This window comes from Argiope bruennichi, chromosome 5, assembly GCF_947563725.1.
Source record: "Argiope bruennichi chromosome 5, qqArgBrue1.1, whole genome shotgun sequence".
Lineage (NCBI taxonomy): Eukaryota > Metazoa > Arthropoda > Arachnida > Araneae > Araneidae > Argiope > Argiope bruennichi.
Window position 1 is genome coordinate 45,161,351 of NC_079155.1, and position 15,700 is coordinate 45,177,050.

The window sequence follows — 15,700 nt, forward strand, 5'->3', positions numbered from 1 at the left end:
TCTGCAATATCACGCATAGAAACAAAGTGTCACCATTAAGTTGCATGTCTTTTGGCTTTTATAAAGGCCTCTAAACGTAATGGTAGCAATTCAACCGATTTTAATGGTATCTGATGATATTTTACCCAATTCTTTTTACACCACTTGTTTTAAATGGGTTTTGTTTATAATTTTGTGTCTTTGAACCACTTTTTCGAGTAAGGCCCAAGAATATTCAATGGCATTGATGTCGGGGCCCTGTGGTGGTGTGTGTAACAGCTGTGTACAATGAAAAAGACACCATATTTTGACGTTACGTGCATTCTGTTTGGGGCCGTTCTCCTGCTGGAAAATGGAATTTCCATCTAATTCCACATTTTTACACTTTCCTTTAGATTGTTGCTACTATATGCTTCATTAAACTTATTGCAGAAACTTTTCAAATCATAGGCAGAAATGTAAGTGCTGAAACTGTGCGAAATGCCATTAGACAAGCTGGATATAAAAGTAGCATTGTTAGAGAGAAACCGTCCATCAGCTTGCAAATTCAGAAAAAGCATCTGAAGTTTGCAAAAACTCATCTATTGAAGACCAATAACCTTTGGAAGAAAGCTATATTTAGTAATGAAAGAAAACTCAACATTTTTGGCAGTGACAGCCATCGTACTGTATGGAGAAAGCCTAATACTGCTTTGGATCTAAAAAAATTTACTTCCTACAGCTAAACATGATAGTGACTCCGACATGATTTGAGGTTGCATGATTTAATCCGGGGTAGGAAATTTAATTTTTATAGATGGCATTATAAGCGATATGGTTTACTTGAGCATACTTCGCAGCAATCTAAAGAAAAGTGTTAAAAATCTGAATTTAGATGGAAATTTCATTTTCCAGTTGGACAATGACCCCAAACAGAATGCATATAACGTCAAAATAAGGTGTCTTTTTCATTGTAAACATCAGTTACGCACACAACCATATTACCCCGACATCAATACTATTGAATATCTGTGGGCCGCACTCGAAGCAGTAGTCCAAAAACACAAAATTAGAAACAAACCCCATTTAAAACAAGTAGTGCAAGAAGAATGGGGTAAAATATCTTCAGATACCACCAAAAATGGGTCGAATTGGTACCACGACGTTTAGAGGCCATTATAAAAGCCAAAAGACATGCAACTAAATACTGACACGTTCTTTCTATGCGAGATATTACAAGAATTTCATTGGTGTATTCTCAATTTTTTGAGGCAAAATTATGCGTATGTTTATTTAAAATGCTTCTGAAACTTTTCAATTTAGAAGTTTCTCGTTGACTTTTCTTTATTTTTTACTGTAAGTTAAACCATTTGTTATGTGTAAATATAAAAACATGTTTGCACTTCCCAGTAATGTGTTTTTTTATATTGAAAGTCGGATTTACCAAGTAAAAGTAAGTTGTACTCTCAATTTTTTGAGCCACTGTATATAAAGAAAGAGCGATCTTTAAATCTTTAAATTAAATAAGTTGTCATCATACTAACTTTCAAAATAAAAAAATTAAAAATCCTGTATTGTTTTTATAAGCAATAGTTTTTTATTAAGTATATCGAGATATTATGATAAATATTAATTACTTTCTGAAATAAGATTGCCTTTTAAAGCATCTTTAAAAAAAGAAAGAATTTAATGCAGTAAATGTGTGCTAAAAAAATTTCTCCTACAAAATTGCAAAACGACCAAAAAATATTTAATATAACAACAATCTGAAAAAAATTCGGAATTAATTTATTGTTGTCAATCATAAAAAAAAGAAATCATGACTGCAAAATCTTTTTTTAAAAAAGACGTCTGAACATAAAAGTTAAAATTAAAAAAAAGATCGTTTGCTACAAGTCAATTAAAATCAACTACTTTTTAAACATAAATACATAACTGAACATCAAATGAATTTTAAAAAAAATAACATAGATTAGTTTGATTTTTCATTTGCATAAAAAAGAAGAATTCTAAATAATTTCCTACGCCATTTCGGATGACAGAGATTTATTAACACACAACACAAGGCTTTCAGCGAAATGACAGTTCTAAGATATGACAAGATTCTAATTTATCTTCGTCTTTTTAATCAAGAAACGCGTCAAAACTTGGTACAAAGTATTCGAGTTTGCCGATTTTCACGTGCCACAAATCTTTTTAATCCTAGAAGAAGAAAAAAATAAAATTCATTCATTTAGAACAGCTAAATTCTTCATATTTCTAATCAAGTATAACAATTCAATTATCTTAAGGGACTTGACTGGAAAGAAGCCAAGATTTTTTTTCTCACCTAGCAGAAAATGAAATCAAGAGTTAAACTTTTTTTAAAAGTTTAATTTTAATCTTCAAGTATTAGTTTCTTTTCTTTCTTGTCCCAGTGTTCTTTTTGATTAAATAAATAAGTTTTTCTCCTTTAAAAAGTAAATTCGTGTTTCTTTACTGCAGATGGTAAATTCAATTATAGTTTTAAACTCTTACCAAAAACGCTGTTTTTAATGAAAATACCGATCCAATCCTTTTGTCTGCAAAATATTCAATATAGTTTTTTTTTGTTGTTGTTATTGTTCTTTTGGCTTCAGTGAACTATTTAATTCTTTGAAGTGAAAACAGTAACAAGGAAAAAAAATCGATAACCACTGTATTTAAATTTTTCCATTATCGGAAAAATTGAATTAAATTCCAGTAATCATTGTTTTCAATTGTATAATTTTCGAACAAAAATTTGTTTTTATAAATGGTTTTTCTTTAAAACATTAGGAAGGAAAAAAGGATTAAAGGGTTTCTTTTATGGAACACATTTAAATTAAGAGTTTTGAATTCGTGATCAGTCGTTTCCATTTTGCTTTTGATTAAAATGCTGAAATAAATTATTTTAGTTTTTTTTTTATCCTTTTTTCTTTTTTTACTTTCTCGTATTAGAAGTGCAGAAACAGTATTGTAATGGCCAAAAATTCGCATTCGGTATTTTGACGTATCTCCACATTGTAGGCCTTCCTGAGTTCGAAAAACACATTTTTTTGGGGGTGGGGTGGGGGGTATTTCATCTGTTTCTGAACATGATAACTCAAAAGCACTTTTAGACATGTGGGTGAATCTTGGTATTTGGTCTTTTTTTACCATATTTGAAGGCTTCAGTTAAATTTTGAACAAAATCCATCCAGAGAAAGACTGTCTGACCGGCTGTCCGTGTTCAAATGAACACAAAAAGAACAAAACAAAAAAGAGTAGGAGAGATAAAATTTGGAGCACAGAATTTGCAACTAAAATATAGAATTCTGAACCAAATCTGTCAAAAGGTTAATCATCTATGGATTTTTTTAGAATGCGTGTAAACGCAATAGTTCATAAACTCAGAAACTTGATCAATGGAATTCGATATGTCAGCGTACGATTACAACAATAATTCTGTAACTTCTACAAATAATATAATCTTTGTTTCGATTATATTATGTAGATTGAGAATGGCAATATTATAATAAAAATATTTTAATAGATTAATAATGCTTAAAGATAATGATGCGTTTTGAAAAGTAATTTTTAAACAGAAGAAAAATAATGATTTATGATATTGACTGACCCTTGTATATACAGATATATGTAGGGTTGTGTTCCCAATCGAAAGAAGACTACACGTCTGCCTTTTCCATATTTAAATAGACTAACACAGGACTACACGAACATTAAGCAAAAGAACAAAAGTATAGGGTTGGTTGCAGTTTAGGCGGACACAGAATGGCTGTTATCCTTCAACTTCGACGCTCACACTCTCCCGCTCCAAGCGTCTCCTTTCTGCTGTTCGCCTCGCTTACCTGCTGGGGGGGGGGTAGTAGAAATCTGCTAATAGCTGTGCCCGTATAATTCTCAAGTGATCACATACAGCCGCATACACCGTCATAGATGCATTGCGAATAAAAGTGTTCTAATGATTTAAATGAATGAATGGAATTTTTAAGACTCCAGGAATCCATTTGCAGAGTTATGGCTCTGCAACAAGTGGATTCCGGATTTCTACTCTATTTCTATGTTTGGGCACGTGAATCGGATATCAAAAATTTTACTCTGTTGTGATATGAATTTGATTTATTCATTCAGTTGATTTGATTTTGAATGAAAATGCATCATAAGCTGTTGGAGTAGAGCCTATATTTAAGAAACGTGCGGTACTCAAATAGAAGGCTGGTCTCCAACGAAATCGAGTATCACAATTCCGACTCTTCAGTTGCTGAGACAAAATTCTTGTTCCCAACCCTTTCAGACCATGATGTAGTATGAACCATTATTTATTTTACAGTTGATTCTGGGATAGCAGTGATCAAGTGAAAAGGTCTCGATCTGAGGGGGTGCATGTTCAGAACTTGATTCCTTCGAAGAATTATCATATTGAATCATTTTGTGTTCTGGGATCCATTATGTGCTCAAATTATGTTGGTTCATTTTGTATATACACATATTTTCGATTTCTCTTTCGATTTTTTTTCCTACTTGGAAAATATCACTAATAATTTTCCTGAGACTTCTGAGTTGAGAATAGTAGATGCATGCTAACCATCTGTTATCAATGCACTTCAAGCCTCTAATTGCTTCTCTCCTGTAATGGCTAGTCGGACACAAATCATATGTGTGAACCACAAACCGCAAGTCTTCTATACTTATATAAAGCTCAATGTGTGTGTGTGTGTGTGTGTGTGTGTGTGTGTGTATGTTGGCACTCTACAGGCTAGACCGTTTGACCTACAGCTACCAAATTTGGTACATGTATACCTTGGAGGTCGGGAATGTGCACCTGGGGTCCATTTTTTAAAATTTTCAATTGTAATTTTAATTATTAATTAAAAACTAACTTTCCCGCCAAAAAAATCTTCATTTCCCCACCGCCAAATGAGTAAGGTTTCAGTTTTTTTCCCCACACAAATGAGGCTAGGCTTAACATTTTTCGGCCGATTATTTCAAACAATTCTGTTTATTTTCTTAATGTTTGATGCATTTAAAATTTAATGCATTTTTGATGCATTTAATTTTAACGAACATTAAGATTGGCGAACCGGCTGGTCGTCAAAGGCGGCTAGTATGTTATAAACTCAAGTCATATGGTCTCCAATCAGAATGTCTTTGAGATTTGCAAATGAATAGGATTTGAAATGTGCTCCTCGTCATTCTATCGCAGTTCAGCATGGCGAAGTCTCTCTGAAAGCATCATTTGTATTGCTTCAAAACAGGACTTTGATATAACTAAATAAAAATATTCATCTGATGACAGCTTCAAATTCCCTAGTTTCTTATTAACCCATTAAACGCCAAAACTCAAAATCTTTAATTTTTTTTCGATGCAAAAAATACAAGTTATTATTTTGACCTCTTATAATAGTAATTTAATGTAAAAATAAGGAAATTGCACATATCTTTAAAAATATAGGGTGTTGCGTTGGCGCAACGTCAGCGGAAAAGAAGTATGAATGTTGATCGTTATCACCGAGTACTACACCGCATTTCCTTCACGTTTTAAAAACTAGAAATTTTTGTGAGCTTATTAAAGGGTGTAAAATAGTCAAAACACTTCTTTGAAAATTTTAATTTGTTAAAACTAACAAATAAATGTAGTTGACAAGCTTATTATGTAAGAATAAGGTGATATAAATTTCAAATATGATATGCTTCACTACAAGTGTGGTGTAAAGCAACTTCACAAACATCGCAGCGATAAATATTTTGGCTGTGGCAATACTTGCAACGTAGTTTTCTACTGTCTGTAGATTTAACAATAAAATGTCCTTCGGATATTAGTTTTGAAAAGGCTGAATTTGCTCGGACGTCCTGTAGCTGATCTTTTCTTATTTATCTCGCAATCCAAGGGCGTCTGTAATAGATGAAGCACAACTTCTCGTCTAAAATCCAACAGAAAATCTTGATATTCTCCAAGCATTTGTTACTGCAACATCGATGAAATTTGAAAATATCGGCTACCACCATCTTTTTCCACGAACCTAATTCTGTAATTGGAAACAAAATTGTAACACAAATTTACACCACCTATTTTCTGATTGTATTGCTCAATGCAGTGATGTTGGGCTACTAATATTTTCTTCTTCTGATTTTTAGAGTATCGAGAAACATTGTTTAGTGGTTCAATTTTTCCAAACGTTGACCCTATTTTCACAACAGAATTGTCGTTCCACCGAACAACAAGTATCTTTGTTTTCTTCATATTGAAAAAAAAAGATTGAAAATATCTGCACTAGTTTTATCTTCTATGATTTGTTGATATGATCAATTGAAGCCTTTTCTTCCTTTTTTTGGTTGAGGCCTATCAATTGGTTCCTTTTTTGTCCATCATAATTCTTCCTTTTTCCGTTTTTAGCAGAACTTTTGGGAGTACCTAATTTCTGCTTTACATGAACTTCAACTTCCCCCGCAGTATCTCTAGGTAAAACTTCATTATCGTAATTTAAAATATTTTCATTACCTTCTTCTTCATCACTAGCATCTGCTGTTTCTGGAGGTACGACAACAATATCGGTCTCATCTGCATCTTTGTCATCGGAATTTTGTTTGAAAATTTTTTCCAAAGCTTCTTCTAACGTAAGATATCTTGTTCTACGCATTTTAAACCACAGAGGGTAAAAAAGTTGCTACCAATAAGACGCACAGTACTGAAATGAAATCTTTCATGAAGGATAACAGTCTACCCCCTTTTCGCTGACGTTGCGCGAACTCAACACCTGTTTTTACTTTCCCCTCCACCCCCACAGAAATACCTGCTTTGTGGAATGTACTGACAAAGAGTGACCTTGGCTAATGTATTTCACAACCAAACCCCAATTTGTCTTTAATTTTTATTTTTTCTAAGAAAAAATAAGTTTGGAAATTTGAACAAAAAAAAAAATGCTTAAAGTAAAACATCGATTATTAGGTATAAAATAATTTATTTAAGTCAATTTTTTCCCTGATTTGTTAGTAGTGCTATTCTTTAACATAAAACTGTAATTTATTCAAAAATTTGTTTAATCGTTATTTTTTTTATATTTATTTATATTGACCGTTGCGTCAACGCAACACCAGCGGTTAATGGGTTAAGAAACTCATATAGTGAGTGACGAATTTACAATTGAGCAGTCTAGGCAACTACCTAGATCACTAGGCTGAGAGTGGGGCTCAAGAAGGATGGTTGAGAACTTTATTTTTCTAGTTGTCAAATAAATTTATAAAATATACAAATTCTATGAATGATAAGATATTAGGGTAATATTAATATCTTATCAAGTGTAATTTCTCAGGTCCTTTTATCTTTTCTTATATTTACTTAGCTCTTATATTCACTTCTGCTGTTATTAGAATATTTATAAAGTCGAACATCTGTTTCAGTAATGTTTTATACAAATGGGAATGTTGGAATAAATCGTCAAATACATATTCGCAAAGTTAATAAAATTGAAAATATTAAGCTAAAATAAAGCATAGACATATTAAAAGTGTGCCCAAATATGAAAGTAAATTGACTATCTTATTAAAAGTGAGGTCTCATAATATGTTCTACCTATGGATGTAGCCTACCTAAATTCGCCACTGCATATAGTAAGGATTAAAAAAAAAAGAAGCCTTCATCAAGTAAATTAGAATACTGAAAATTTTTACAAAAGCATTTTTATGTTACCATCCAAAATAAATCTCGTCTGTCTTCCAAACCGGACATAAAACTGAACTAAACCATATTTAAAGTTACGAACAAATTATTTAATGACTGAATACTATTTTTCCTTTTTAGCGAGTTAAATCAGCGTAATGGTTTTCTAATCCCTATGTATTTTATATGCATTTTTCGCGCTATATTACCCTCATATTCTTTATCCCATTAGCTAAATTTACACAGTTCTAATAAACAAATCTTAAGAAAGCATCTGTTCGAAAGAATGAAAACATAAAACCATTTCCATTACTTAATCACCTCTTCAGACGAATGTTTTCTTTAAAAGACAGCAAATTCCGTTTCCATGGCATCGCTTCGACTGCACAATGCTATCTCGGGCCGACTTCATTTGCATAATTTGTTTGCGTAGTCATTATCTTCCACTTCCATTCGCCACATCAGTACCAAATATCAGAGCACATATTCAACAAGTGTATCCTTCTTTAAGTATTAAACCGCCCCCCGTAAATTATGGAAGCGAGTAAATTTGCACAGCCAGGACCGAGTCTTCGCCTGTTTCATTTGAGTTAAACAGCAAAAGAATAAAAATTGGACATAAATCTTCTACTAGACAATTTTAAAATCCGTTATTATCGTCTGCGTAACTTGATACGCAGCTTGCGTTTCTGTTTATTAGTTCGTGTTGAGATGATACTTTGCTTCTGTTTGAGGTTCAGCAGAAAGAACATTAAAATCGAAAAGGGTGGATAGGCTTTGAGAGGGAAAATATCGCGAGCGTGTGTAATTATTGAATTAGTGGTAAGATTTATTCGAGTTTGAAATATGTTTGAGAGAAATTGTCTTTGCAATTAATATTTAGTTTCTGGGCGAGAATAATTTCAAAATCCTACAGATTCGCTAAGAACACAAAAATATATAAATTTTTGCACACAAATAGTAATAACGAACGAGGAGGAGGGGTCTGTCCGAAACTTTCGCGCATACTCTCAAATTATTTCTTTTTATTAATCTCCCCTCTGCATAAAATTGTGTTTTTGTGAACTTGTTTTTGTAAATCGAGACTTCTGTAATCGAGTTTTCTTTCATTTACAAAAGTGCTAGAATGAAATTTTACACACAAATGTATGCGAGATGAAAATATGTTGTTTTAATATTTTTAAAACTTAATAATCATTTTATGGATTATTATAATTAAATTTTGATTTCTTACCAATAGCGCCACCTGGTGTTGAATTTAAGAAAGTAAAAGCTCCTTTTTTATAACATTTTCAATAATGAATTATAAATTTAAGATTAAAACGTGTGATTAGTAACTGAAAAAAAAATTACTTTTTAAAACATTAATGAAAATGTATTTTTATAAAATATTTCTTTTTAATTTATTAGTATATTTCTTTCTATGTGCATTTCTCTTCCTTTAATAAGACGAACATAATCTTCACAATCCCTTTTCTTTTCTAGTGATTCTGCAAGCTGCTTCACTGCTACTCTATCCCCTAGTTCTGGGTTCACCCATCTCCAAAATCCATTGCGGCAGTCAGGCAGACGTCTACGAGCCAGCAGGCTGCCGTATAGGCTGGGCCTACATTGCTGCCATCACCTCCACAGTGTTGGCCTGCTACTGTCCTCTGCTGGGACACTTTTCCCACTACAATGTTTTCAGCCCCGGTCTCTGGACGGAGATATGAGGTAAATATGCTCTAAAGAGCAATTAGCTTCTGAATATTTTTTTCTAAAGTTTTTCACTTAATAAACTTATTTTCTTTGGAACTGTACCTAATCAGTGGGAGAGTTCACCCTTCATATACAGGGTGGTTATAATTAAAATTTCACTTTGGAAAGGTCATAAAAAGAAAACTACAGGACCAAATGTAATCAAACTTGGTAAGGGTTTAAAGGAGGTCATGGGAATTTCTTTTCCTCACAAAAAAAAGTTCAAAAATTCAGCCTTAGGGGGGAAATGGCGCTTTATGCAATATTATTAAGCAAAATAGGACATGAAGACACCAGTTTAAAATGTATTTAATCGTTTCTAAAGCGTGTTAAAAATCACGTTCAATGTGGTGTCCACCAATTTCTGAAAGCAAGTTAAATTGCATTACTCATTTCTCAACAGTAGCTCTTAGTATATCAGAAGGAAGGTTACGCACATATCGGTGTTCGCATCTTTCAGTTCCACCAAATTGTTTAGATTATCACCATAAACAGTGCTTTTGAGATAACACACATTGATCATGTCTTGCAAACACATTTCAGAAACGATTAATGTCCTTTATGTCCTATTTTGCCTAACAATATTGCATACAGCGCCATTTCCCCCCTAAGGCTGAATTTTTGAATTGTTTTTTGTGTGGGTAAAAGAAATTCGCATGACCTCATTTAAACTATTACCAAGTTTGATAACATTTGGCCCAGTAGTTTTCCTTTTATGACCATTTCAAAGTGGGACTTTAATTATAACCACCCTGTACTTAGATAATCAACACCTTTTTAGTTCTACTTTCCTCTGCGTTATTTGAACGTATAGCAGGGGAGAAACAATAAATCCTCAAAGGTCGCAACAACCAGCCAGTGAACTTTCTCTCCCCCCCCCACCGACCATGAAATGAAATGAATTCATATCGGTCAGGAAAAAATTACATGTTCATGTTTTTAATAGAAATGTGAAATATTTTCATTTTTGTGTGGAATTTTAATCTTTATAATCGAAATAATTTTAAAATAGAGAAAGCTTAAACTTGATGAATATTTTATACTTTATCTGGCCTTATAAAGAATAGTGTTCTCGCTTTTATCGAGATTGGAATGAATATATTCGAAACAAAAGATACAATCACTGCATTTAACTTTAAAATAATTATCACATGAATGCAGGATCTATGATTTTTCCGTATTTCTATTTCTAAATAGATGTGTGGTCATCTAAACATTTGAAATTTCAGCTGTTTTACTACATTAGTACTTTACCTGTTATTTTGATGGCAGACGGAAAAACAAAATAGAATTGAAAGAGGTTATATAAAAATAAACGCACAGTAATAAGAAATAAGGAAAAATTGTAGCATTTTAGACTTTTGCCTAACCTCGATGGCACTTTTAAATAATTTGAATCTTAAAATAAAAAATTTTCGTTGCAAAGATATTGTTACGAATTTTTAATACCATCTCCCAACTACATTTTGGGAAAAAAATCACAGAGATTATTAAAGCAGCTGAATGGGTGACTCAATAACTCCCATTCTACCTTTGAACCCTTGGCAATTCAACGGAGAGAATTGGTAACAAAATGCCAAAGTTATGAGGCTATATGTAATAAGAACCAAGATCTAGAGATTCTTCTGGAGAATTTCATGTAACGTCACACCATGTCAGGAATTTATAAATATTTAAGCAGCAAGAACGGTATATCGCTGTGGAATTATGTTTACAGCTCTCTCGTTACGCTTGCTAGGTATCATCGCTGTTTTCTAATAATCTTCTCGTTATTTTAAAATAAATAACAAAATATAGTTTTAGTACTCATATAGGAAATAATTACTACCATTAAAATAATTACATTCATAAGTTAATATTATTTCATCACAATATATATGGTTAAATGAGTATTTCATTATAGTTTTCCTAGGAATTTTCAGATCAAACTATAAATATTTGTTTAAATTTGAAATGTCAAATCAAAGCGAATTATCATCTTTAATAAAAATCTCCGAAAACGATTTTAATAAATAAGGATCTTCATACATTGGAAGTAGAAGAAACCAAAGAAAAAAAATGAACAACTATAAAAAGATATTGAATACATCAAATGCTTACTCAAAAAGACAGAAATTAGATCTATGTAGTTTTTTTATCAAATAGGGAAAAGAAATAAATGAGACAAAATGACGAAGTGCATAAAATGTTATATTTCGTTCATATATTATATGATGATTTGACTTCAAGGATTAAAAAAAAATACTTTCACTTTAATCGTGTTCAAAAATATTTGTAGTTTCTATTTGGAAAGACTGTTTCTGTAATTGAATCGATGACAAGAAGCTATTTTCCTAATTTAAAATGTGTATTAAAGAAATTAATTTCATTGTATTCAAAATAAACTATAAAAAAATTCTACTTATTTTTTAAATTGCATTTTTTATCACTGTGAATTAAAAAATGTTTTGGTAAACCAACTACGGTAATATTCACTTACATATTAACTCAATCATAAATGAAAATCGATTGTGTCTTATATAAAATATTTAAATGGATCAACAATCTGTCTCTTTAAAATTTATTTTCTGTCATAAAAAACAGGTATTTAAATTATTTCAAGATGAATATGTCAGCTTATTTCTTTGAATTATGTGCTATTATTAGGTCTCTCTAGATCTGTATGAAATTCATTGGTGCTTATCTAGTAATCAAAGTAGGCAGTTGTCTGGAAAGCCACAGGCATCGACATTTTTTGTTTGTTTTTATACTTTCATTTAATTTCATGCAAATGAACTTATAGATATCAAAATCAGGTATAGTTTAAACTTTAAAACAATATCCTATAGCAACATCGCTAATTAAAATTTTGGAAGTTTTAAATTATGCTTTTTTATAATTCTAAATTATTCTAAAAATATCTGTTATTATAATTACATCGTGTTTAGATTGCGATGGAAAAGTTTTGTGTGCTTTTTTATTATGTGAATAAATTTTAATTAGTTTAATTAGATTTCACTGAATCAGTTTAATAAATTAATAATTAATTATCTTGATGAAATTAGTTTTTAAAAGTTTTCAGTTTTTATTTCTATTTGTTTTGTATTCGAGATGCTGAAATCAATTTTCTAGACAGTAATCGCATTTCAATATTTTGTTATTTCAGCATGTCGAAATTTACTTATAAAAGCTGTTTGTATAAAGATTAAATTAAAATTAATGAAAATATCTGGTTTCAAAAATTAAAAGAGGAAAAGTCGGAGTTGAGACACATTGCCTAAGGGAGGCTAGAAGGTAATCCAGCTCTGAAGAAAAGAAGAAATAAATATTTCACATATTTCCTCATCTCAACAGAATTTATTAATTTTGTTTTCAGCTATAACGAAATTTATTTTATATAAAGGGTGTCCTAAAATTACTCAAGATTTGAATTTCCCATCATTCGTGTAGTAAAGTGTTGGCAACCCTTTAAAAAAACCATTTGGCAGCTGATAATTTAGGGTTAGTAAAAATGGAGAGTTACTCGATAGAACAACGTGTTAACGCAAGATTTGAATTAAATAAAAAAAAAACAGTCCCCCCCTCTTAAAATTGTTATATTTTTATCGTAAAGTACACATGATAGAGTTATGTATGGAATAACACATAGGGTAAATGGCCGCCACGGTTTTGCTGGTACATACGCACTCTTTTGTCGAAATGTTTCATGCCCATGTTGCATAAACCCGGTTTAATTTCGTTGATGCAGCTTTGAGTTTCTTCCTTCAATCGCGCATGCTTGTGGGCTTGTTGGTACAGGCCTTTGGCTTTAAATAACTGCATAAAAATAAATACAGTGGTGTTAAATCACACGATCTAGGAGGTCAATTCTCAAATTTTTTAACTGTGGCAGCCAGATTTTCATTATTTTTTAAATATTGTTTAACTATAAAAAACGTTGTTCTATCATGTAACGCTCCGTTTTTACTAACCCTAAACTATCAGCTATCAAATGTATTTTTAATAGGATTGCCAATACCTTACTGCACGAATGGTGGGAAATTCACATCTTGCGTTAATTTTTGGGATACCTTTTACTTACAGGTTAAAATAAATGTATTTAATTTATTTGCAGATTCTATTACTGTGGGAACTAAAAGAGAGAATAGACTTTCTAAATTGATAATTACGAACAAAAGAAAGGAACTGGAAGCATCGTTCGATAAGAACAAGAAGCAATGAAGAATTTCAAGAGTGTTTTCTAGTCTGAAAAAATATTTAAAAAAATACTGGTTTGAAGTCCCAATATTCAGAAGCAAGTACTTTTGAAAGCAAAAATGTTTTTTCGTGTAAATAGGCATTGCAACTGTAAAAAAAAAAGAATGGTCCAATATGAATTCAATGTGATAATATCGTATTTAACCTGTACAGTTCTTTTTTCTTTTTATTGTGCAATATTCGTGTTGTTTTGTTTTTAATAATACTTTATAAAATTATTTATTTATAGAAAAATAGCTGTCTAATCAATACTCTTTGTTTAAGTTTATGGTTCTTTCTTTTTCTTGAATATTTTTGTTAATTTTGGAGTTTGAACACTCACAGCTGATAGAACATTCAATGGATTCTAGATAGAATAAATTTTATACAAAGATACAATATACAATACAATATAATAATACAAAGATAAAATATATTTTATCTTTATAATCAAATTAAAAATTAGTAATGTAATCTTCAGTATTATAATTTATAACAAAAAAATTCTTTAAAAATTAAAGAAATCTTGTTAAATACTCATAGTTGTTTTACCTAAACATGATCCGTTAGTCAAATATCAATCTATCTAATGCATATTTTTACATCAATTATATTCTGAATTATGTGCAAAAAAATTTTCATATGGTGTTAGTCCTTTTAATGTCATAAATATATGATAAACATATCTCCGCGTGATATTTAAATATATATTACATTTTTAAAAGAAAAAAAAAGCATTGTACTTATTTCTTATTCGAACTCTTTGAGTTTAAAGAGACATAAATTATTTGCCTATGTCTGCTATAATTCGAAAGACAACTATAGTATGGTGATGTTTTTAGAGTTTCCATTGAACAAACAGTAGGTATTAATAGCTAAATCTGGCTGAAAATTTTAAACTTCATCTCTACTGTGTATTAAATTCGTTCAAGCAGAAAAGAGCAGATTTTCAAAGCGTTTATATAAAAATATTTAAGATAAGCAAATGTAAAATTAATATAACGTTAATAAAGCATTTATATTCTGAAAATGTCAAAGCAATTTAGACTTGACCAGTTTAATCTCTACTAATAATAAACATAAATGTATGTGCTAGAATTAACGCTCAGAATATAAGACCAGATCATTAGACCTAGAATTATCAAATTTTGCACAGATATGCATTGGAAAGCAGAAATGTGAATTTCGATACAATATTTGTGGAATTTTAATCAATTAAAAACTAAGTGAAATTTTGATTTATTTCCATTATAACTTCTGAAACTATTATAGCATTAAACCTAATTTTTGTACCATTTTAAAATTTAAAATTTGTCTAGTTTATATCAATACTTTTTAATGATACCAATTAAGTTGGCGTGTAAATTTATTAATAACTCGATTATATTACAATTTACCCCATGGCATAATTCATGTTGATTCATAAAAAAAATATTTCGAATTAAACAAATAAAAAAACTGATCAGCTTGTTAAAATTTAACACACAGAATTAATATATAAATAAAATTCTTTTTCAAAAGATCAATCAATTCATGGTAAATGAAAATTTTTGAAATGACTTTTCTTTCTAGATTAATCAGCTAACTTGGAGTACGTGTTCTCTCTACCCATTTCAGCTAGGCACTGGCTGTACTGACGTAATTGGGCCTGAATCATGTTCAGCAAAAATACTTATTAAGCATGTTAAAAACCACTGTGTAAAGTGAATTTTACAACATATCCCTTTTATAACTAGCTCTGGGCTTCTCAATGTTGCCCAAACAAAAAACTAGATGGCGTCTATGAAATAACGTTTCCTTTCCTAATAGCTCCATTTTTTTAGAAGTTTTATTTTATCATGTCTTTCAAAAGTCAAATATTTTTATTAAACTAGTGTAAATTGTACCAGCTGTGAGTGTTTTAAAAACAGATTAATTAATTTACAAAATGTAATTAGGTACAAGAAACTTTATGAGTCATATTTGTAACAAATACTTTGATATTTTGATAATATCTTGCTGATTCTATTGGTGCATTTTGTACAATAATGGCATATAAATGTTTGAAATATATTTCTAAAAATTGTGTAAGAAGAATTTTCGTATGATTCTAGTTTTATTTTGTTTGTCAAGTAAAATTAGTGGAATAAAATA

At 30.6% G+C, this 15,700-nt stretch overlaps 1 protein-coding gene across 1 annotated transcript in view; it reads left to right on the forward strand.

The window, feature by feature from the left end:
* The window catches only part of LOC129969222 (LHFPL tetraspan subfamily member 1 protein-like), a 135,889-nt gene extending 121,928 nt beyond the window's left edge, over positions 1-13,961 (forward strand). The window contains exons 3-4 of the mRNA XM_056083678.1: positions 9,101-9,328; positions 13,446-13,961. Coding sequence (XP_055939653.1) covers positions 9,101-9,327 — 227 coding nt within the window. The 3' untranslated portion in view covers position 9,328; positions 13,446-13,961. The remainder of the gene's footprint in view (positions 1-9,100; positions 9,329-13,445) is intronic.
* The last annotated feature ends 1,739 nt before the right edge of the window (positions 13,962-15,700 follow it).